The sequence below is a fragment of the Fringilla coelebs genome (genome assembly GCF_963513975.1).
Source record: "Fringilla coelebs genome assembly, chromosome: 6".
Taxonomy (NCBI): Eukaryota; Metazoa; Chordata; class Aves; order Passeriformes; family Fringillidae; genus Fringilla; species Fringilla coelebs.
In genome coordinates, this window is record NC_140034.1 from 48643030 (window position 1) to 48667038 (window position 24009).

The window sequence follows — 24009 nt, forward strand, 5'->3', positions numbered from 1 at the left end:
ATGTCAACGAAATAAAGGAGTTGCTGATAATTATCAGAACCACTAAAGCCCTTTACTTCGGCACCGTAGCAATAAACATGGGAGGAAAACCCTCGTCTTTACAAACAATTTGGTGGGCGAAGGTGTGGTGTCATTGAAATGTCACCACTGTCTCTCCTGCCTTTGGGCAGCGGGTTTGTTGCAGAGCCCAGGGAACTTGGCTCCTAACACGGACACGGGTCTGCACAAGCCTCAACTTCTGAACTTCGGGGCAGAACAGGAGGTTCAAGGTGGGATACATGGAAGGCGGTTCGGAACGGCTGTGCCTTCCTAGCGCCTCGGCCAGCGGGGAAAGGAAGAGGGCAACATGTGGCCGGGAATTAGGATAAGAGGAGGGTGCGCCCTCTGAAACGAGGGGGAAGAATCCCACAGGTGCATGCCCCAGTGGGCTCTCTCCCTCTATTCGCATAAAGTTGCGGTTGTCTCCTGTTTTGGACATAAGCCTCTGGCGTTTGTGGATTTTCCGGGCAAACACGAAGCGCTCGCTCGGGGTCGGCGTTTCCCGGTGCGGTTGGGGCACTGCCCGCCCGTGATCCCGCCCCGTGCCCGCCCCTTCCTGCCCGGCCCGCGGGCGGCGGGAAGCGCCGGGAGCCGCCGGCCCCATCCCATGGAGCCCCGGCTGTTCGCCTGGGTGAGTGGGCCTTCGGCACGGCCCGGGGTCCCGGGGCCGGGCTCTCCTGCTGCCCGGGAGGCGGGAGGGTGGCGGGGCCGCTGCTCGCCCTGCCGGGATGCTGCGGCGCTCGGCCCGGGGCAGCGGGGCCGCGGTGTCTCCGCTCCGCAGGGAAACCACGCCGCGCTGTCACCTGGCGGGCACGGCCGGTGCGGAGCCGTGCCGCGCGTCCCTCACGCTGCTCGGCCCCATTTGCCCCGCGGGGCCGGGCCGGGGCTGGCCCGCCGGGCTGGGCGGCTGGAGTGAGGCTGGCGGTGGGATGCCCCGTATGGATCCCAGCCCCTCTGCACCTCATCGCGGCTTGCCTAGCTTCGAAGGCTTGAAAATTCATGGCGAGTTACAGGCTGAAACGGGAGGCTGTGAGACATCTTTTGAAAAGAATTGTTGCTGTTCAGTAGTACCGCGCTCTAAAGCGCGTATCTCCGGCAGTGCCTGTGGGGCGCCGGCCTGGCGAGCCTGTGGGGCAGCCGCTTGTGTGAGACACCGGCCTGGCGTGCCTGTGGGGCACCGGCCTGGCGAGCCTGTGCAGCTCCGCTCCCATCTCCCCCACCTGCTGGCTCTGGGCCGGCCGAGCAGCCCGGTGGTTCTGTGCCAAGTGCCTCTGTTCGTGTGGGCACAAAGGGGTTAATGCTGAATGCGGCCTCTTAACATTCACCTTGCATCTTTCGCGGGAGGATAAATTGAGAGCAGGTGGGTGCACAGGTGAGGCAGGGATAGGATTTTCCGGAGATAACCAGCTGTGAGCATTGTGGGTTTGGAGTGTTGCTGTTGCTGCAGTGTGTGGGGTGGGGAAGGGGATGGTATCCCCTTTTTTGTGAATGAAAGTTGAACAGTTGGACGCAGAGCTGAAATTGACCAAGAAATTCCCTGACTCGTTACCATGTTGACAATTGCTGCTTTCTACGGTGGGTTTTGTAGCAATAGTTTTGTACCTATATATTTATACTACCTGTAATTGGTATATTTTCATTTGGACCTCTTTCATTTAAAATGTTTAGTTAATGTTTAGTTTAGTTAATGTTTCTGCTTTACTTGTTTAGGTTCCAAAAAAATGTCTTTCTCTTCTCATTTTGGAAGTAGCCTGCCAGAAAGCAGTGACATGATTAAGACCTTAGTGATGAGTGGGCATCGTTGGCATTAAAATAATAATGTGATAATCATCCTGATAGAAAGGTTTTCCTCCTTATTAACTGTGAGTCTGCAGCTGAAGTTTTAACAGGTTGTATTCCAGTATGCTTTTTGAAATACTGGGGCTGCAGAGACACCTTTAATGACAGCAAAGTTAGGACAGTCCTGGTCTGTAATCCTGAGAATCCTGTGTCAAATCAGGGGATTTTTAGGAGCAGGTTAACCCGTGGCATATCCCAAATATGCTTGTATGTCCCTGGGAGTGTATGTGTGCTACTTTTGTTAACTTTCAAAAAAAGTGTTATTTTTCTGTGTGCTTTTGAAGGGTGCAAACAGCTATGGACAACTTGGTCTTGGTCATAAAGAGGATATGCTGGTTCCTCAGGCCCTGAAAGATGTTTCCTGCACGTGTCAAGACATTGCAAGCATTGCTGGTGGAGGGGGACATTCTGCAGTTATCACTGGTAAAAACACTGCTCTTGCACGGGGTGTTTGGCTTTTAATCACTTTTTTTGTGTGTTTCCCTCTTGGTTCAGTGCTGCCACCTCTCTGTGGCTGCTGTTTCTGAGCAAGTACAATCCTTAGCTGCAAAACAGCTTCCTCTCTTCCCAGTTAACATTTGGGGAAATGGGGGAAATTCCCGTTGCTCATATATTGCGTGGGTACTTCGTGGCTGTGTGAGGACTGTTTCTTCAGCTGTTTCTTTTGTACAACACCACCAGATTTTCTGTATGGAGGATGGGGCGTGGGAAGGAGGAATCAGAGGTTATTCAGACTTAAGAAGTGGTAAGGTAAGGCCCAGGACATAACATCTGGCCCTTGAAAGGTTGTGCTGTATGTCACAGATAATTATGTAAAGAAGGAATACAGACAGATGTGAACATGTTAAAAAAAGCATCCTGGTGTGAGAGGTGCCTGTCTCACCATATGGATTGTGTCCCTTGACAGACCCAGCTCTCCACAGCTGTAGTTATTCAGAGATATTTCTGATGCATCAGAAACAACTGTTTCTCTTAATCATTTTACTTGATTGCAGTGCCTGAAGTGACACATAATCACTGTCCTTTTTTGTCACAGGATCTCACAGATGTAGGTTTCTCTTTTTAGTCTGTGAAATGAAACACAGTTTGTTTGGTTTTTTTTCTTCCAGGTGCAGGACAGCTCTTTGTCTGTGGCCACAACAAAGATGGGCAGCTGGGACTGAATCACACAGAGGATGTGCTGCATTTTACTTTGTGCACTGCCCTGTCTGGCTTTTGTGTAAAACAAGTTGCATGTGGCTGGGATTTTACAATCATATTAGTAGGTAAATCTTTCTTTCTAAGAACTGAGGAAATACCTTGATGTAGAGAACATGCTGGAAGTTCCACAATGCTATTGCTTGTGTGATGTGAGGGACCTGGGCAAGTTTGAGAAGAGGCCCATGGGAACCTCAGGAAATTCAACAAACCAAGTGCTGGGGCTGCAGCTGGGCCAGGTCAGGCCCTGGTACCAGCACAGGCTGGGGATGAACAGATCCAGAGCAGCCCTGCCCAGGAGGGCTTGGGGTGCTGTGGGGGAGAGGCTGCACATGCCCCAGCCATGGCACTCCCAGCCCAGAGAGCCAGACGTGTCCTGGGCTGCACCCAGAGCCCCGTGGGCAGCAGGGCAGGGAGGGGATCCTGCCCCTCTGCTCTGCTCAGACCCCACCTGCAGGGCTGCATCAGCTCTGGGTCCAGCACAGGAAGGACAGGGACCTGCTGGGGTGAGCCCAGAGGAGGCCACAGAGATGATCAGAGGGATGGGGGCACCTCTCCTATGAGGAAAGGCTGAGAGGTCCTAACCCTGGACAAATTCTCTTAACCTTATATGGAATTTGGTTTAGCAATGAATTCAGGATTTAGTCATTCTCTGAAACATGACATATTTGAAAGATGGCTTCCACTTTATAGTAAATGCTACTGATGATCACATTCTAAAATTCTCTAAGAGTAATGGATTCAGAACTTGTTTGCAGCTCATTATCAAGTACCCAGTTGTGACATCCATAATCAATCTTAGTAGTACCTTGACTAGTCCCATCCACATGATAAATCTCTCTGACATCAGTGGAGCAGATTGAATAGTAAGGTACTACCTACTTTGATTAAAATGGCATAACTGAGGCCATGGTATTCTGTATTTTGCACATCAGACATAGATTTAGCAAAGGAACTACCACCCCTGTAATTATACTGCCTTGGATTGTATGGTGCATTGGGGTCACCAAGCAGCACAGCCCCATCATAAACTAAAGGCTGCACCTGCCCTGGGACATCTGTGATAGGAATGACCTTTCAGAACCCTAAAGGAGCCACAGGAAAGCTGCAGAGGAGCTTTTTACTGGGGTTTGTGGTGATAGGACAAAGGGGAAAGGCTTTAAACTGAAAAAGGACAGGTTTACATTAGTTATTAGGAAGAATCTCTGTACTGGGAGGGTGGTGTGGCACTGGCACAGGTTGCCTGAGAAGCTGTGCATGCCCCATCCCTGGCAGTGTTCACAGCCAGGTTGGATGGGGCTCTGAGCAGCCTGGGATAGTGGAAGATGTTCCTGCCTATGGCAGGGGTTGGAGCTGGATGATCTTTAGGTCCCTGCCAGCCCAAACTGTCCTAGGATTCTGTGTGCTGGCACTCACAGGTTTTAAGCTTTGCAAGCTAAATCACCCTCTGTTCCTTGTGTCCCAGTGAACTTGAGACCTTTTCTGGACATGGTGTGTAAGACCAGAAGCCTTTGGCCTCAGGGGCTTTGTAAAGGGATGTGTTAAGTCATTTCTTGAGCTACTTGGCTGTGTTATTGTGCTTGTTATAATGTTACAGCACTATTGCTCCTGGCTTTATTGATTCTGCTCTAACACTTCATTTTTTGCAGGATCTGGCCTTGTGCTGTCCTGTGGGTCAAACTCTTTTGGACAGCTGGGACTTCCTCAAATTTCAGGCCTGTGCTTGATTCCACAAAAGATTGAGGTAAAGATTTAGAAGGTATTGTGCTTTATGTTGCTTCCAGCGGCTTACAGAATTCATCTGACCTCAATGGGCTTTAAGCCAGATCCTTCAACTAATTTTTTGTAGTGCCTATCTGCTACAAATGAGCTTACAAAGTAAAGGCCCAAGGTGAATTGGAGTACTGAGGCTGATTTTCTTGCTGTATGAAGAGGTTTCCCCCTTATAACAGAAAGTTGATTCTTTGACTTCTCAGACAAGAAATTATTTAGCCTCATGGCTCATGCCAGATATTCCTTTGTTGCTTTTTTTAATGTAGGAGAAGGAGGGCATCCCTTAGGTGACCTCTAGTGAGTAGGAGTTAGTTCACTTGACGTTTCTGTGCCCTTGATGTTTCCTGAGAGCATCCATTGCAGAATGGTGCCTTAAAATTTGGTGGTATTGACAGGGCTGATGTGAATCTCTCTCATCCCCCACCATACAAACTATTCACGCTGAGTATTTGCTCTTTTGGTTGGTATCCCTTAAATACTTGGGCTTGATGCCACCTATTTTAAATGCACCTGCTTTTCCACCAAGGATAGATATCCAGAGGGTTTGCAAAACCCTGTAAGAGCAAGACAAGATAGGATGGGAGGTAACAGAAGAGGGAAACTTCTACGTGATTCCTGAGATCTGTTGCTGTGGAGGGAAGATTTCACGTTTTTCTCCAGTGGAAAACAAAAGTTCCATCAGTAAGTTGGCAAGACTGAATAGCTTAATGCACCATAGTATGCCTATCATTAGTGTTTACTGTGGAGGTTTTGGTGTAATTCTTGAGGAACACTGAGTTATATTTAAGAAGTAAACATTTTTGTATGGCCACCGTTTCGTCTTTCATGTGAATATTTTGACTGTTGTGTTATTTATTGCCATGATGTGAAACTAGTTGCTTTGCTGATTTATTTTTTTATTTCTTGAAGATGTTCCCACTAACATCCCAATAAGATATTGGTCAAAATGTACTTACTTTGTGATACAAAATGTTGATATGTATTGGGACATGCAGGCTGGAGTTGAGAGCACTGTTTTCTTTGTGTTTCATTTCTGATTGGCATTTTTTGTTTTTAGAGGCATTAAATGCAAAAAGCAACTAAATAAAAATTTTCTTTGATTTGCCTAGTCTCTCAAAGAGAAGGTGGTGAGTGTTGCTGCAGGACTGAGACATGCCCTTGCTGCTACAGGTAAGTATGTCACAATTTTAATATTTTTAAAATAATCTGAAAATTTATCTGAAAAGATAAATAATCTTTTCAGTAACAAATTAAGTGGGATTTTAATGGCTTGGAGGAGGAGGGGGAGGAAAAGAGGATGAAATTTAACTAATCTACTATTTATTTTAACTATCACAGGGAAAAATAGACATCAAAGTCATGGACTGTGAGATTTTGGGACAAATTAACATGAATAATAAACATTCTAGAACCATCTTCCTGGGATGTCATGGGGAAGTTCTTTGACCAAGAGTTCAGAATTATGGTTTATTAACAAGTTAATTTTCTGATGGATGGAAAACATACTGATTTCTTTTTTCTTATTCTGAAACAAAACATAAAAGGAGCTTTTTTTTCAGGAAGGAGGATTTCTGCTCAAAGTATCTTAGGATTGGAACTCATTATAGTATGCAAAGTAACTTCAGTTTGTATAAGATGCTTCAAAATGGAACTGCACATAAATTGTGGCTTTTTAAATGATGAAATATAAATTGACACCTGGAAAAATCACAAGAATGAAACTAAATATTTCTCCTGCAGTTATTAGAGACTCTGAGTTTGTTCATGGTGTAACAGTAGGAATCAGACCCTTCCTTTTGGCATGGTTGTGTTAAAACTGAGGAAAAACCAACTATAGCTGGTTTAGTTTTATGTGAACTACAGTATGGATTCCAGGTAGTGGAGCTGAAGGTGCATAGGAGATGCCTGGAAGGCCAGTGGGATCTCTGGTGCTTGTATAACATGGGAATTGGGATTCCCTATGCTGCACTGCACAATTTGGCATCAGGAGGGGGAAAGGGAAGAGAAAGTACAAGAACTTTGTACCTGTTCCTGAGGTACTGCCACCAGGGGATTTCTGTTACTGAGTCTCCAATAGCTTCCCACCTTCTTAGTTTTCTTACCTGTATACTGAGAGTACAGCTGTTTGTTGCTTGATGGCTTCACCAGGGCTATCTGAATGGTTTTTGGCATAGAGGTCTTTTAAAGTGTAATTTAATTGTAATTTAATCAGTGAAAATGATTTGAATGAATGACTGTTCATTAATGTGTGAGGTGATTTTGGTTGGTAGCTGATGTGTTTTAATCTCTTTTATTTGTGTTTACTCTGAAAAGACAGCGGTTCGGTGCTGCAGTGGGGGACTGGGATGGCATCTCAGGCAAAGCGTGCAAGCCAAGGAAAAGCACTCCCTCTGTTCCTGACAGCAAAGGAGCCCTGTGAAGTGGCAGGTAACCCAGGAATCTGCTTCCTTTGTGTGGGTGGATAGAGCAGAAATATAATTTGGAGTGGTACATATCTTCCTTTTTACAAAGCCACGTGGTACTGTAAACATGGAGTGGAGTACCTGAGGGATAGAATGGTCACAGAAAGTCATGTTCTGTGGGGAAAATGAGAGTCCTGCCATGTGTGTGGCCCAAAGGCAGAGCCTTTTGTTACAGAAGTCATCACCATCCTGTTACACTTGGATGCATGTTTGTGTGTGAATTGATGCCTGCTGTAGAAATTTTATGCTGCCACGTTTTTTCCAGGCCTGGCAGATGTGAAAGTGAAGGCAGTTGCTGCAGGCTCCTGTCATTCGGTGTCCCTCACAGGTAGGCTTCAGGCACACAGGTGAAAGCCCTCATCTCACCCTTCAAAGGGCTCTTGATTTTCAAATGCTGTCGGTTTTGGTAAAACTGGTGAAATTTGATCTGGCCTAGTTAGTGCTGGTAATTGTTCTGTAATAGTTTTGCACTCTGAGAACTTTCCCTTTGTTTTAAGAGCTGGATTCATGTTTCAAGTTCTCTGAGTAGTTTCTTGCGTTTTTCTTGGGGTCAGGTGGGGCCTTAGCCCTTATGTCATTCAGGGTCTGGGCTCTTAATGGCTAGAAACTCTGAAAGGATTTGTAAGTCTCTGGAGCTGCAGCAGGATGCCCTCTTGGCTAGCTGGCTGCTGCTGGAAGCAATGCAGCCCTTTGCCCAGGGAGAAGAGGTGTGCTGGGTGGTTGTGCCAGCAAAGGCAGCAGAAGCAGGGTAGCCCCAGCAGTGTCAGCTGGTGCCTCGGCATGGGGCAGTGCAGGGCTGTGTGCAGGCCTGGAGCTGTCTGAGGTGTCTTGGGCTCCCCTGTGACAGTGTGCAGACCTCTGGTGTAAGAGCACAAAGCTTATTTGAAAAATAGGAAGCTGCTTTAATTGCTTAGGCACTTCCATAATGTCTGCCCTTTGTTCTTTGATCCTTAGGCAGTGCTCCCATGCTGGAGTACTGAGTATCCAGTAATGAAAGTCTAATAAAGCTTTCTTTTTATTTTGACAGACTGGGAGAAGGGGAAACAGAATAGCTTTCATGCTGTAATCTTACAGTTTTGAAGTGTGTAAAATATATTGAACCTTATGAAGACAAGTCTTTGCCAAACTTCACAGGAACAAGTTCTTAGCAAATCTGCAGCCATCTGGTACCTCTGTCATCATTAAAGGAACACTGGAGTATTTGCTTCTGCAGATCTACAGAGATTTAGTTGTATGGGGAGATGTTCCAAGATGTAAATTGTATTGAATTCAGAGATGCAAAGTCTATGCAAGATTAGTGAAGACAAACTGTAAGAACAAATAAAATCTACTTTAGATAATTGGCAGTCTCTAGTTAGACAGTGAGCAGATTATTCTTTCATGCTTTTGCTTTTTATTTAAGAGAGCGGTCTATTTGGCAGCAGGAGGACCAAGATTGAAAAAATAAATGCCAAATACCTTTAGAATGTGACACTGCTACTGTCCTTCATCCTGCAAGATAGTTATTATTTAAATATTTTGTATTTTAAAGATGCTTGATATAATAAAGATGCTGCTGCAGAGTGTTGTATTTAAATGGGCCCTTTTTTCTAGGAATGCTGTGGTGCAGTTTTCTTTGCCTCTGTTCCATGAGTCACCTGCTGGTGGGATATCAAATACCTGCAGCCAGGCAGGTTTGGGACACAACTGTTGATGTGGGTTGTTACAGACATGGGTGGGGGTTCCTGGGAAAAAAGGATTGTAGAGTCTACTGGTATCCAAACTGAACCCTCCAGGGGTGAGAATATGGGTCTAAGTCTAGTGTCTAAGTTTTTGCTCAGACCTACTCAAGAGATGAGATAAGAGTTGAGCATATGACTTTTCCCAGGATAAAGCAAACAAACCTTCTGTAAAAGGAGGTGACAGAGCCAATGTATGTCAATGTGGAGCATGAATGGCCACAGGGTTTTTCTTTGTGTTTCTGTCACCTCTTTTTTTTTTCTTTTCCACTCCAGGTGTGTGTACTTCATGCTGGGAAGGAATTTATCAATTTAGTGGAGTATTTGGATATTTGAACAAAACAATTGTGTAGTAATTACATATCCTCCAAACAGAGAGAAACACAGTTTTCCCAGGAAAATCCTGGGAAGCTGTGTAGAAGCTATAAGAAACTTAAAAAAAATTCAAACAATTATTATTTCTCTTTCTGTAACCATTATTTATAAATATAGTTCACCAAAGTATACCATTCATAATTCACCAATAATGTGAAAAGTTTTCACTTTAAAACCAATCAAGTATCAGCTTAGCAAATCAACATATAAAAATCAACTTCTTCCTAAGAAAGAATTCCATTTCACCTTCTAATAACTAAAGTCATTCATTCCATCCCTAACTCAACAGCATCACAATTGCTTGACTTGTTTTTCCTTTTTATTTCAGTTGTGTTGTTTTAAAGAGGAACATGGGAAGTCCTGCAGATGACTGTCAGTACTGGCTTCTCCTCCCACTCCTTGCCAATTTTTCACCAGCAGTAGTATAGAGGAATTGTCATGGCTTACTCTGTTGCTGTTACCAAACTGAGGTTATTAAATATACTGTAACCTAAGTTTTAGTTTTTTATTTTTCTTCTTTTCCGTCTGAAAAATTTACTTCTGACATGGTGCTTGTAATGAGTTCAGTGCTGGCCTGAGAGATCCTGATGCCTTGAGTGTTGTGGAGGTGTGTTCCAAACAATTCCTTGTTGGAACTTACATGGCTTCCAGTCTTTCTGGGCCCACAGTAATGTGCAACATCAGGTGTGCAAGATTTATTTCTTTCACTTCCAGCTTGTGCAGGCTGGCAAATGCTTCAGGGAGGCCTGACAGCTCGTGTTGTTAAGTGGTTTTTGTGGATTTTTTTTTTTTTTTTTTACTGTGGAGGCCTAGGAGCTGGGAAGAATGGTTTTGTCCTGAAAAGATGGAGCTAATGATATGTCATGTCTGCAGAAGGACTCATCTGAGCAGTCACTGTGTCAGTGTCCATTGGTTGTTAGGCTGTGAGCAACTCCAGCTTCCATTGATGTAAAGGATTGTGGGTATTTCTGTAAAAAGATTTATTCCTGCTTGGAATCCTGGAGTGTGCATTTGAACAAATGCTTGTTTTAGAAAAGAGCCGTGGAAGGCAAGTGACCACTTAAAAAAGTTTCTCAGCTGTCATCTGGTGTGATTTTGAGGCGCAATAATATTTTAATTTTGCCTTGTGATGGCTGGTGCCTGCTTCAGTTGTATGTTCAGAGCTGCATGTCCAATTCCTTTAGGAAGTGACTGTGCAAGGTGAGCCAAGGAGCACTGGACTGTCCTTGCTTTGGGGGATTTACTAAATTTGTTGAAGCTGAAGGAGGCAGAATTGGTATGAGCAGAGCTGTGAGTCTGGCTCTTGTAGAGAGGCTGGGAGACTGTAAAGCAGAGCAAGAGCAGCCAGCCAGGCTTTGAATTATTTGCTGCAGTCCAGAAAGTTATTTACTGGATGTAATCAAAGCTTTGGAGTGGAAATAATAGCTGGTCTGCAAGGACAGGCTGGACAGAGAGGGACTGCTCAGTGAATGTCTCCAAGATGCTTTGATTTTCTTTTACTCAGAGAAGTTGACTACTGGGGTTAGTTTTTTAATAAAAATTAGTCTTTGTTATAAACATCTAGGCTGTTTGACCTGAGAGAGCCCTCACTGCTTCAGGGAGTCTGTGTAGCCCTCAGAAAATAGGCTGTGTTGTTAAGGCCCTTGCAAATATTTCTGATAACCCAGTTACAATGGACAAAAATGGTAGGAAAAAGCATACAGTGAGAACATAAATGGAATTAAATGTTCTTTCCTCAGCATCACTGAACTGAGACTGTATCTGATGGTATTAAATCTGTAACCTTTCAACAGATTTTACTTCTCTGTCTGTTGTAGATGAAGGACATCTGTATGTCTGGGGCAGCAACAAACACGGGCAGCTGGTGAGCAGGAACACCTTTCTTGCTGAGCCCAAGAAGATTGACCCTCAGTGTTTCTCACATGAAAGGATTGGAGCAGTTTGGAGTGGCTGGACCCACCTGGTGGCACGGACAGGTAGGATATTTAAAAAGCAGTAACATATGGCACCCCAAGAGCAGATTGTAAGCTGTCTTTGTTTCAGGCAAGCAGTGTTCTTTCTCACTGATAGTGGCTGGACACACTGTGTTGCAGTGTCACCCAAGTTCGGTTCTCTTTTGAAAAATGATGAGGACAGAAATCCTTTGGCTGCTCTTTTAGTAGGGCATTAAGGGTAAAGAAAAGAATTTATTCATAAGAAAATCAGTAAACTAAAATAAGCTGGCAGAAAATACTTGGAAAAGACAGGTAAAAAGAGGCCTCGTTACACTTGAAGAGCATTCCCTGAAGATGAAAACAAAGGCAGAAGGCAGGTTTGATGTTGAAGCTGCACTTTCCTGGAAATCTTTCTGATGAGGACAGTGTGAAAGCTGCCACTTGTGGAGGGCTGTGGGGTTAGATCCTTACCTAGGAGGACAGGAGAGGAAGGTTATGTAACAGTGACATTCGTGTGTAAAGGGATGGTTGAGCTGATGCTCATCCAAGTGTGAAGCACAAAGGCAGGAGGGAAAGGTAGATGAGATGGAAAGGCAAGACAGGCATCTGAAGCCATTTTGTGGTTGTGTTCTTTGCTTCTCCTGCTGCACAGTGTGTGGTGCCATAGTTAAGGCTAACAAGAGGGTGGAAGTCTTCCATAGAGGAAAAGAAGCAGGCAGAGCTGTGATGTGTGACTGGAGAAACAAACTGGTTGTTTTCTGTTTTATAGCATTCATTGTTTGATATCAAAGTATGTGAGAGAAGTGTGTAAAAAAAATCTACATCAGCTGTTCTTTTAGCTATTTATAAGAAATGTCTGAACTCTGATTTTTAGAGGATGCTATACTGAAAATTTGAAAGCTGCAATCAGTGCTATGAGCTGCTTGGAAACTTTTCAGGTGGAGTGAAAGAATTTATCTCAAAATCTGTAGTTCTTGAATTAAGTGCTTGATGTCATCCTCACTGGAACAGAAATGGTAGAAGGAAGCCATTAGTCATGATAACCTGATTTTTAAAGAGTGAGTCTTGACAACTTGGTTTGCTTTCCTTCACTATTTCTTAATAGAGCATACCTACTAAATAAAATTTCCCCAGAGTTTTAGTAACTTCAGTGTTTCAGTTACTTGATACTTACCTGTGGGTGTTACAGACATGGAGTATTTCAGCGGGTGTTTTTATACAGCAACAAGAAATGTGTCAAGGGACTAGCAGGGCTGTTTTGCTGGTGAATGTTTAAAAAGAATTTATATAAAAATAGGCTGACTTTCTACATCTGCATTAGAAAACTGGCCAAGTGATGCAGTGGCACAAGTTATTGCTGAAACTGTATTTTATGTATTTAGAATTTTAAATGTCTTTGAAAAGCAATGGACCTGAACGTAAATCATCTGGAATAAGATTTTGAATGGCCTTTGGCAGCCTCCAGACACCAATCAGGATCCCATGGGAATTTCAAGGGTTGTTCAGCTACTAGATATACTGTGAGCTGGAGCACTTAACTCTTTCTGGAAAATCATTTGCTGCATTAAACTTGCAGCTGAATAACTGAGAAATGCAGCCCACTTGAGAGCCGTCCCCTGCATGCAGTTCTTCCCACCAGTATTTTTACTTCCTTCTAGCAAAGGAGGAAATGTTGCTTCAATTTCCTGGTGCTGAAGTCATAAACCAATGATCCCCAAATGTTATGGATCACTAAAGTTTTTTTTTGAGCATGCAGCCTCCAATATATTTACACTTATTTATTTATAAATTATAGACATATAATGCTGTAATATGCAAACTGTAATATATGTACAATAGAAATTTTAGAAAGGACAAGATAAAGATAAACACTAAAGTATTACTTTATTGACTTAAATGATTAAAACTGTTAATAATTTATTAATAAATTTAAATATTTATATGTAATTTTCATCCTGCCCTCCAGTGGATTGTCTTGTAAATACCTAGGCCTGCATGCACTTCACTTTAGAGATACTGATACAATAATTTCCTGCTTGCTTTACTCTGGGGAGTTCCCCAATTAGTGGAAAGGAAGCAAAATAGAGAGATTTTTTGACACAGGAAAATGGAAGGAAGGGATATTGTAGTATGATGCTTCTCTGCTCATTGTGGAAGGTAAAAACATACTTTGGAAAGACATTGCAGTGTACAGGGATTTTGCTGCATGAAAGAATGAGTAAGATTTTTCTAGTTAATCCACCGCAATGCAAAATATTTAAAGTTTGTTACTGTACCTGAATTCTCATGTAGTGTTTGCCACAGAAGGTAGTTGAATTTTAAGAGGCTGTTACAAATACTCAGAATTCTGTTTGAATTTTTTTTTCCAAGTACATTAATCCTGGACAGAGTAGTAATAATGAAAAACTTGTTATTGCAGCTGTCTTGGCAGTAACTAAAAACTCTTCTCATTGGAAAGACACAGGAAGGAACTGGGTGGATAAACACTGGACACACAATGCATAAATTCACAAATTCTGCCATTTCAAAATGACATTTTAATCTTTATCTGCCAGGTGAGCAGTCCTTGGTTGCAGAACTAATGGATGAGTGAAAAGTACATGAGAGTGATGTTGTTAAAAGCAGCCATCTGGAGGAATAGTTGCCAGTTTCATGGTTGCAGTGATTTGACAATTTTAAAGTGAGTCCAAGCAAGTTATCAAGTTTGTTATCAGAAAAAAGGAACACAGCATAAATATTTTTGTCTTCTGTCTTTCCCTCTTATGTAAGCTGGCCTGTTTTAAGACTTGCTTTGTTTTTCCTTCATGCTGCTGGCAAAATTTTGTACTGTAACATAAAGCAAAACGCAGAACTCATTTTAATTTCTTCCCCATTCTCTCTTTACAAGGGATTTTAATTGCATCTGAAATCACTTTAGTACCTGCATCTCTTTCATATCCTATGTTCTACCTCATTCAGCAGAGGTTTCCTGTAATTTCTTTATAGAGTTTGATTAACTCTTTTTTTCATTTGCTGTTGTTTATATTGTAAAGCAGTTTGGAATTAAGACATTAATTCCTGAGAAATTAATTCCTTGACTTAAAGGTGTTAAGGAGTATTTTCACAAGATGTTATGTTTTTAATCCTGACCTTTAACTGGTCCTCATCAGCTTCAATTCCTAATTCTTTTTATTGTAGAGGTATCTTTTGGGGCTATTTCCACTGTACACACTCCTACTGTATAATAACTCACAGAACCCTTCAAGACAGATGAGTGCTTTCTTTTCCTGCCTTGATTACTCTTTCCTACAGAGGAGGGAAGCACAGTTAGACTTCATGCCATCACCAGTGCTCTTTCAAAGTAAGTTATATTATTCTGATAGTAGAGGTGGTCCTAGTTGATGATGGTTGGTCCAAAAAGATGAAGGTTGAGAAGCCCTGGTTGCTCTTTGATCAGGTCTCTGATGATGATGATGAACTTGCTGGTGTCTTTGGTTTATTTTCTATTTTTTGTGTGAATGCTTGGTTCAAGTGACTCTCAGGAATGCTTTTCATTGATGGCAGGGCAGTGCTGTTGCTGCTCCATGTGAAAGACAGAACCAGGTGCATTCTTGTGGCCTTGGACTCCACGTACCAGTGCCCAGCACTCTGCTTAATGGCACAAGGAGCACCACTGCAGTGTAGGTGATGCTATTTTTGAATAATGAGCAGCTGTCTTGCATTGCTCTCCTTAACAATGTCAGCTTTAATTTGTGGTCCCTCTCAAGTTAATACAAACACTTTGAGGGTAACTGCTGAAAGGGAGGTTATTGCTTAGGTCATTTAAAAGAGAGCTAAGCTGTGGCCTGTAATGTTGAAGATGTGAATTAGTCTACTTTGGGGAATGATAGAACCAGTCTGACTTGAAGGCAAACCTAAATATAGCAAAAGAGGTATTTTCAAGACTTTGAGGTGAATCATCAACTTCCATGTAAAACAAGATATTTTATTTTTAACTGGGATGCCTAATAAATAACTTTCCTTAATCTGGCCTGGTTTATTATCTGTATATTCTCCTGAATACATTCCCTAATCTATTTGTCACATTGTGTCACATGAAGTTATGGTTTTTTTGAGCTCAGATAAAGAATTCCAAGCTCTTTCACTCAAGAAGTTACTTCAAAAATGCTGTTAAAATAGTGTTTCTGCTGCCTGTGCAAAACTGCCTACAGCTAAAATAACTTGAAAGAACAAAATGCTGTGACATAGTCTGAATAATATTCTAAATCCTCATTCCAAATGAGCATCTGAATTTGTGCATCTTTGAATGTCCCTTGATGTCATGTCATTTAGGCCACATAAAACCACTCTGAAGGGGTCTGACATGTTAGTGACCTACGCAGTAAAATAGAAACCATCTCCTGTTTTTTCTGAAGCAAATGACAGAACGTCCCTCCAAGCACCGAGAGCAGAATGAGAGGACATTTCTAATGATCCTGTTTGAGTCATTAACCTTTAGCATTTCAGCCTTTCACAGGGGCTGTAGTTGCACCTCTAGCTGCCTTTTCTGGTGGCAGTCACAAGGTAAAGCTGCTGGGCTTTGCTGGCAAGTTGTGCAGCTGCAGGGAGGTGAAGGGGAAGGACGTGTCTGGCACCCGAGCAGCACAGCCTCAGCCCACTAGAGGTCCTTTCCAGTTTGCTCTTGAATCCAGGCTCTGCAGCATTCCTCTGGAAAGCAAACTTTCTCTGCCTTGAATTTTTCAGCAGCTCCCTAGGACAGCAAATACTAATTTGTCTGTATGTATATATATATATATATCTCATATATATTTTTTTGTTTTAATGCTTGTCTCTGTTTAGACTCAGCAGCCAAGAGCTGGAGACTGGAGCCCTACATGAGGGAGCTGCATTTCATTGGAAGGATGGGTTTTGGGAATACAGGTTAAATACTAAAAAATAGCTTAATAAAACCCTCCTGACTGATAGGTACCCCTTTGAAGCAGAACTTGAGTTCAAGAAATGAGTGTTCAAAAAATAAAAGCCTTTGTCCACCTGCTTGGGGGTAAATTTTGAAGCTTCAGAGCCTATCTTGAAATTCCTGCATTTGATTATAAAGTGTAGAGCATGGCAATAGGAGGGAAAGAAATGCTCAAACTTGGGGACCAAAATTCAGACATGAACACTGGGAACAATGGGAAATTTAGCGTGCAATAACAGGATGAGAGATTCTAGATGCATATGGAAATTTCCTTGTTTTCTGTGTTGTCTTCGGAGCTGTCTCCTTGTTCTGTCACATGTTCATCTCATTGGTGTTTCAACTTCCACAGTGATTATTTTAAAGTTTTACTTCTAGATAGCTGTAAATATGTAGAAGATTTTGGCATTTTTCTTTGGTTTCATGGGCTGGCATCATTACTTGGCTTTATTTTTAAACTTAAAAAGTTAAGAGAGTGTGTGTGTGTGTTTGTGTGTTTGCATTGTGATTCTTCACTCCTGTTCTTGCTGTTCCCTGCTGGGAGTTACTTCTACATGGTTTTGATAAAAGACTTGAAGAAATTCATTCAGCGGTTTGGTCTCTGAAGAGGAAGTTTGGTCCAATGGGAGCTGAAGGTATGTTCTGAAAGGTTATTATCAAGTTGTTTATATGCAAAAATTTGTCACAGAATCTTCCTAACATCATCTTTGAGTAATTGAGTTGTTTTTTTTAGTCACGGGCCCTCTTTCACCTCTCCATGTTGCTCGGAACTTCCAGTTGTACAGTAAATAAGATGCAAATAAATACAGTAAGATGTGCATGCCATCTTATATCATTTCTGTGTGAAAAGAAGGGTTGTCAGGAAGATGCTAAACTGTCACTAAGTGTGATTGAAGGTACTCATTGTAAAACTCATTGAGAAACTTACCTCCATATTTGAAATTCCCTTTGTGAGCTGTGACATTGCACTGGCACATGGAGATTCAGATGGCCTGGGAAGAGTAGTATTTAAATGGATTTTTGTTAAATTTAGTTCATGAGTAAAAATGAGCTTAACAGAAGGAAAACAACTATCAAAAATTTTCCAGTCTGTTCTCCTCCTCTGACGAATGGGGCAGCCCACAGAGTGCCCTCCCCAGAGCAGAAGGGGAGGGTAAGGTAGGTAAGGCTGGTCTGTCTTGGAGCTTCTGCTGGATCTGTCTTGGGTCTTCTGGCTATGGCTTCCTCTCATGGGAGGGCCTGTTCCTTCCTTGGAACAGGCTGCCCAGGGAGGTGCTGGAGTCAGCACCCTGGAAGTATTCAAAAACCTGTGGATATGGCATGTGAGGACATGTTTCAGTGAACATGGCTTTGGTGCTGGGTTGACAGTTGGACCTGATGATCTTAGAGTTCTTTTCCAACTTTAATGATTCTATGGTTCTGTGATTCACACTTGCTTGGTCCTGTCCAGATGTGTTTTACTAAGTACTCCATGATTGTACGAGTTTGGAAAACGACTCAGTCATCATTCAGCATTATATTGTGAGGCTTTAGGCCACATGTGTGGAAAGAGGGACTATTACACTGAATTTCTCCCTCCCTTTTTTTTTTTTTTTTTTTTGTGTGTATCATATCTTCTCTTTTACTAGGAGAACAGTGATTGTTATGGACTTAAATAATGTAACTGTCCCAATTTCACAGAATTTTCATCTTTAAAAATTATAGCTTTAAAATGTGGATCTGGTATAGATTTTGTTCAAGTCATTAGTGGGTGAGATAAGGAATTAATTACTTTCCCTAATTTTCCTTTTTTTTTTTTTCCTTTGGTTTCTGTGGTTGGATTGCTGCAGTTTATGGCTAGCCATCTGTTTAGCAAATGTAATAAACAAGGTCAGATACATTAATAAGTATGTGCTTGTGTGCAGGAAATCCGTAAATATGGTGTTTGTTCTGTTTTCAGTATCCTCCAGCACCAGAGCAACTGTGCAAGAGGAGCTGTAGTTTTGTCACAGGGCTGAGAAGGGCACCTTGTTGGCTCTGAGCTATTCCTTGGGGGTTTATTTTTTTTAATCCTTTTTCTCTTAAAGCAAATTAAACTCTTACAAAAGTAATGATGATAATTGCATTGAAAACACCACCCCTCTCACAGCTATTGTGGAACCCGGGCACAAAGCTGATACAAATTTCCTTAAATTATGAATAGTTTGGCCATAAGTGTCCCTGTCTTTTTAGTTCTTCTCACTACTTGCAGCTGGAACTGCTGGCACTATCTAAGCCACTTGCTCTTCTGATTGACTGTTTCTGTTTTGTTATATGTCAAACCTTTTCTCCTGAACCATAGTGAAGTCATTCACATTGTACTTGGGTCTCTGCCAATTCACCTATTTGAAGCTGAAAAGAAGCAAAGGTAAAGGCAAGAGAAAATCCACTGTTTCTTAACCTCTGTCATAAGCTGCTTCCAAGTTCCATATTCATAGGTATTAATAGAGAGAGATCCAAATGCAGGACTCACAAGACCACTGTTGTGTGCTGCTATGACAGACTGGGCCAGATACTCTATAACTCACCTCCTTTTTTTGCCTCTCAGCCTTTAGTTCAGCTTCAAGGCTCTCATATGCTGTGGGTCCCAGCAGCTATCCACAATGATGCTTCTGTATTAGGCCTCTTATCCAGCAAAAAGAGCATGGACTGGAAGAACTGGGTTGGGGGTTCTTCCCTACACCCTCTTCTAGCTGGGAGATCTGAGTGGGGGACAAAAAAAATTACAATTTCATTTTGGGTGTTGTCATATCATATGACATAGTTTGCATGTAGTAAAAGGATGATGGGATTGATTGAAACTTTGGCAACTCAAAGCTCTTAGTGTGATGTGAACCAAACAACAAACAGTGAGAATTTGCACTTCAGAATTTCTGCAGTTGTGCAAAGTGGATATAACATGGTCTGAGAAAGTTGGAATCCGTAGAAAGGTAGAAGTGCTTTGCACTCACTTGGTATGGAATAAGAAGCTGGAACCAATCATTACATGATAGTTGAAGTTATGTGCATGGTAACTGATTGCCAAGGACAAGGTATATGCACTTGGCCCTCTTAGTTTTATTGGTGTTTGAGAAGATAAGTGGCTACTGCATTTTCAAATAACTTCATTTAAAGCTAGGCATTTACTAAGCTAAGCATTTCTAAGCTCAGCTTCTGGAAGCAGCTGTCTATGTGAGCACCATCTATGCATGTAAGTGCATTGATCTTATTTAGCCTTAGTAGTATTTTAAGGCCATTAAATACTTGTTTTCATAATCTTTAAATGACATTTCTTGTTTAGTAATTAATTATTCAGGTTTAATGAGTCTTACTATTAAAACATAGGTAGTGGGCTTTTTAAGAGCTGAGTGGCAGTTGAATACTTCTGAAAAACTACTTTTCAGGAACAATTTTTTATTCTTAAATACCTAGACACAAACAGAAAAAATATCTATAAAGCCTACATAGATTGTTCCTTTCATGATTACCTTGAAGTAATTTTGAAATAAATAATTTGATGTAAGGTACTGTAGGATACAGGAGATCTATGAACAGCTGGAAATTTTCAAGAATGAGTCTGTAGTCTTGTAGAATGGCTCTGATACTTCTTGGGTAGTATGATGAGAGCTGCCAAGAGTATGTGGCTTTTAAAGTATCGCAGTTGTGAGGAATCACAGCTTGTGGTGTGGTGGTTGAAACTGAGGGTGAACTCCCTCTTTTTTTGTAGTTCTATTTGGACTTCATTGTCTCTCAGGGTAGCTACATATATTGTGTATGGATTCCAAAGAGCTGAGATTGAACTCTGCAGATGAAGGGGAGTTACATTTTCTATATTGCTTTAGGATACACTTCAGGTTTTTGGGATGTTCTGCTGGATTTAAGAGCCTGTGTGGTTCAGGTTTGCTTTCTTCTCTATCCAGTATTATGGGGCCCACAGTAGGTAATAATAAAATAATCACAATGGTTTATTTTTGGGGGACAAAGATGTGGAGGAATAGAAGGTATTAGCATCTGATTCATGCAGGAGAAAAACCCTAGGAGGGGTGGGATTTCCTTAGGTGACTCATTCTCTGTTTTACTCTGTATCTAACGAAAAGAAAAAATCTAAAAAACACTGTGCAGTCAACGATCTATTCAAGGACAGTGCTTTATGTCACTTTTGCTAAGATCTTTTTATTGTGAGTATAGGAAATTTTACTTTTCTAGAATTTTCAAAAATTTACCTTTACAGAGCCGCCCAAAATATACATACAGAAAGTCCTTAAGGAGAATGTTTTCCTTCTTGTTCTTTCCATCCCAAAATAGAAAGCAAACTGAAAATCAGTTTGGCATTTCTCATCTTGAATTTTGGATCTTGTAGCTGATGGGTATTTTGTAGGAATTTGCCTGTACACACATTTTAGGCTTGTGCCTGCTAATGACACATGTGCCTGGAGCTGAAGCTGTTCACTGAGGACAAATGGACACTAAAACATCCAGAAGTGAAGGTCAGGCTGTGGGGACAATACAGGGGTGGCAGTGTGGATTACTAGATATTCATGTGGGTTGGAGAATCATCCTGACAAGTCACGCAGCCAAAGGAGGGTGTTAAATCCTGTTTTGTCTCCTCTTGCTTGTTCACTTTGCCAGAGAGAAACAGGACGCACAATGCCATAGAAACTCCAAAATGCTGTGGCCATGCACACTGGTAAAAGCTGATAGTTGAAATACAACAAACTTCTGCTGTGTGTGATTGAAAAATCTGGGTAGTTATTTAAAATTCCTCTAGTTCACCAGAGCAGTGTTCAAACAAAGTTCATGAAAAGCTGTTTTAGCACAGGAGAAAACTCATGGTTTCTTTAGAAACTGCCCTATCTCACTGAATTGTGTGAAGCATGAATAGAAGGGTACAGCTTCTTTTGATCAATATCCATTGTAACATCAGAGAAAAGAAGGTATTGAAAAAACAGGAGCTTTTGGTTCTTCATTTTGGTCCCCTCCTTACTCCTAATGAGAAAAGTTCTTTTATTTCTCCCTTCTCACTTTAAAACCTAAGCCCATGTTAATAACAGGCTGCATAGCCTACTACTATCAATACTTACATTACAACCCTGCTCATATACACACATCTAGGTAAACCTTAAACATAGATGTGCTGGCACTGCAAGCAGATACAGAGGTATCTGTATGGATGTAATTGTGGACAGATGTTGCTTCACCGGATAAGCATCAGAAGTAAATCTCACTAGCATCATTCTGTAGCAAGTCAGGGCAAGGCGGACGGAAGATCACGCGATTGTCACGGAAAGCTCAGGAATCCCATTCCCCCCAACCCCCTAAGATAAGAGATAAGCCAAAGAATGCGACCCTCCCCATTCCAGTAACTTTCCACTAACTCTGGCAAAGTCCCACTCCTTACTAACCATAAAAGGTAATAAGAGACCCTTAGGTGACGTAATTTAGACCCCCAAACCTATATAACCCCATGTTAAAAGACAATAAACGCCTTTGACCGTCCATCATATTGATGTAGCGTATGTCTCTGGCCCGAGTGATTCTGAGCAGAATGAATCACCGTGCTGCTCCATAGAACCAGGTCGCCGTTGCCTTGTGCAACATAAGGCAACATCATTCCCTCTTGGTTGGGAATTTCAGATCCTTTTACAGGACAGGCTTGCATTGCATTCATTAGTAACATGTCTATAATGTTTGTAAATTTTTAGACTTGCTCTGTGCCTGTGGCTCTGAAATGCTGAAAACATCCCACAATGGTAAGAGACAGACACAAGAAATCAGGAGTCGAAAGGAACTCTGCTAGCTGGGTTGTGTCCCCTTGTAAAAGATGGAATTTTTTTAGGGCATAAGTGGCATTTGGATGCTTTGACAATAATGCAACCATTTACACCTTTGTCCACTCTCTCCCTGCAGTTTCCTTGATGTTAAGAATCTTGCCATACCCAGGTGGAATCTTGTGTTGTGCTTTTATTTCTTCCTCCACCCCCTTATCCAACTCTTAAACTTTCTTGTGGGTGGTGGGAGAAATTGGGATGATATTCCAGAGAGAATACATCACCTTATTGCTCATTATTCATCTCTTGACTTCAAAGGGTATGAATTTTCCTTCCCATCCCCTTTTAGACTGTTTTGTTCCTCCTGTCAGCGGGAACGCTGCTCATTATTTGAGGTGCACAGCCCACTCTGTCTTAGTCAATTGTAGTTGCTCTTGTAATGATTCTGACTCTGAACAAGGCGGGTGATCTCCTGGGAGGCTCTGGAGGTGCCATTGTTGGGTTTGTGGCACTGTTCTCTACTTTGTACTTTATTCCTTAAGAATAGCACATAGTTAGGGTTGAACTCCATGGGATGTAGAACTCGGCTGCTTCTGCAGTGACTGAGGAAGTTCAAGCCACTTAGCAAATCCAAGGGCTGCTCTTCTAACACTTTATTTCTGTATTTCTGTCTGAGGCTTGTTATCTAGTGAAATCTCTTGTGCAACTGGTCTCTGATTATTGGGAATGCATCTTGTGGCCAACAGTGAAAAAGCTCAGCTCTCCTTCACGCTGCCATTCCAGAGCCTTTCTTTTGCTTTTTCTGTGGCTGCCTTTCCACAGCACGCCCTTGAGCCTTTTGACAAGGTAAATATTAGCCCTGGGAACTTAATTACCTTCCCTTTGTTTATCTCTTGTATGCACATGGCTCTTCCTTCTGAGGCTCAGATGGCGATGGGATATTGAGAGTAGCAGGATCTTGAGTTCTCCAAATGAGGCAGATTCCCAAATGTTTGCAACACTGCAGCTAGAGGGAATGCTTTTCATGAAAGGGTCTAGAAAACATGCCTTTGCTGTAATTTGTAATCTCTGAATAAGATTTTCTGTAGCACTGTACTGTGTTAAGTCTAATGAAGCAGGACCTGGGCCTTGCCTCAAAGGGGATAAACAGCTAAGCAGTCTTCTTACACACAAAAAATTAGGAAATCGGACACAAGAAAATAATTGGAAACAGATAGAAGCACATGCAGCATATTATGATAGTTCAAGAGTGTGGTTTTCCCAAAATGGTGTCCAGAAAGATATGCCTGTCTTTTCAGTTTTCTGGGGAATGTTAGAAGAAGAGATGCTCGGCTGCAGAAGGAAGGAAATTCCAGGTTAGAGAGGCCTGTATGGAAGAAAGTATATAGCAGTGCAGAAGGGCATGGAGATATAAATATAGAATGTCAGTAAAAGTGTATGACTCATACTGCTGTAGTAGCATAGTGCAGAATTTATTTGCAGAAGTACTGAACAAAAACCCTATGGTATATACTAGGATGCTTTTGCAGATAGTTTTCCATAGCTGCTTACTGCTTTATGCATCTGGCTTTTTTGGAGACCTCACCAAATTGTGCTTCAATTTCCTTTTTTTTCCTGCTTTTTGTTAGGACTTTGTTTTTAGTTGAAGAGTTAAGTCCTCTATTGAACCTTGAATGCAGCAGTTCTGTTTGCTGGGTAGAGATGAGTTAGATTTGTTTTTAATCATGTAACTAAATTTAGCCGGCAATCTGCATTTTAAGGCACTGCTATTAAAAGTCTAAAAGTGAGATATGTATCATAGTTTGAATTTAAAATAAGCCAGGGGCACAGCTGGTGAAGCAGTCATGACTCTCTAATCATGAGTGGAGGGAAATAAGGAGGGAATTTTCTCACCTTGCAGGATAAATGCAAAGTCTGATAGGTGCTTTAAAATCCCACCTTTGCCCCCAGCCCCCTTCTCCAGCTTTGTTTCAT

The 24009-nt window shown here is 42.0% G+C and overlaps 1 protein-coding gene across 1 annotated transcript in view; it reads left to right on the top strand.

Moving 5' to 3' along the window:
• The first annotated feature begins 596 nt into the window (after positions 1 to 596).
• Positions 597 to 24009, top strand: part of SERGEF (secretion regulating guanine nucleotide exchange factor) — a 142391-nt gene continuing 118978 nt past the window's right edge. The window contains 8 exon segments of the mRNA XM_084208472.1: positions 597 to 670; positions 2163 to 2301; positions 2988 to 3143; positions 4725 to 4819; positions 5958 to 6018; positions 7162 to 7275; positions 7576 to 7638; positions 11221 to 11379. Coding sequence (XP_084064598.1) covers positions 647 to 670; positions 2163 to 2301; positions 2988 to 3143; positions 4725 to 4819; positions 5958 to 6018; positions 7162 to 7275; positions 7576 to 7638; positions 11221 to 11379 — 811 coding nt within the window. The 5' untranslated portion in view covers positions 597 to 646.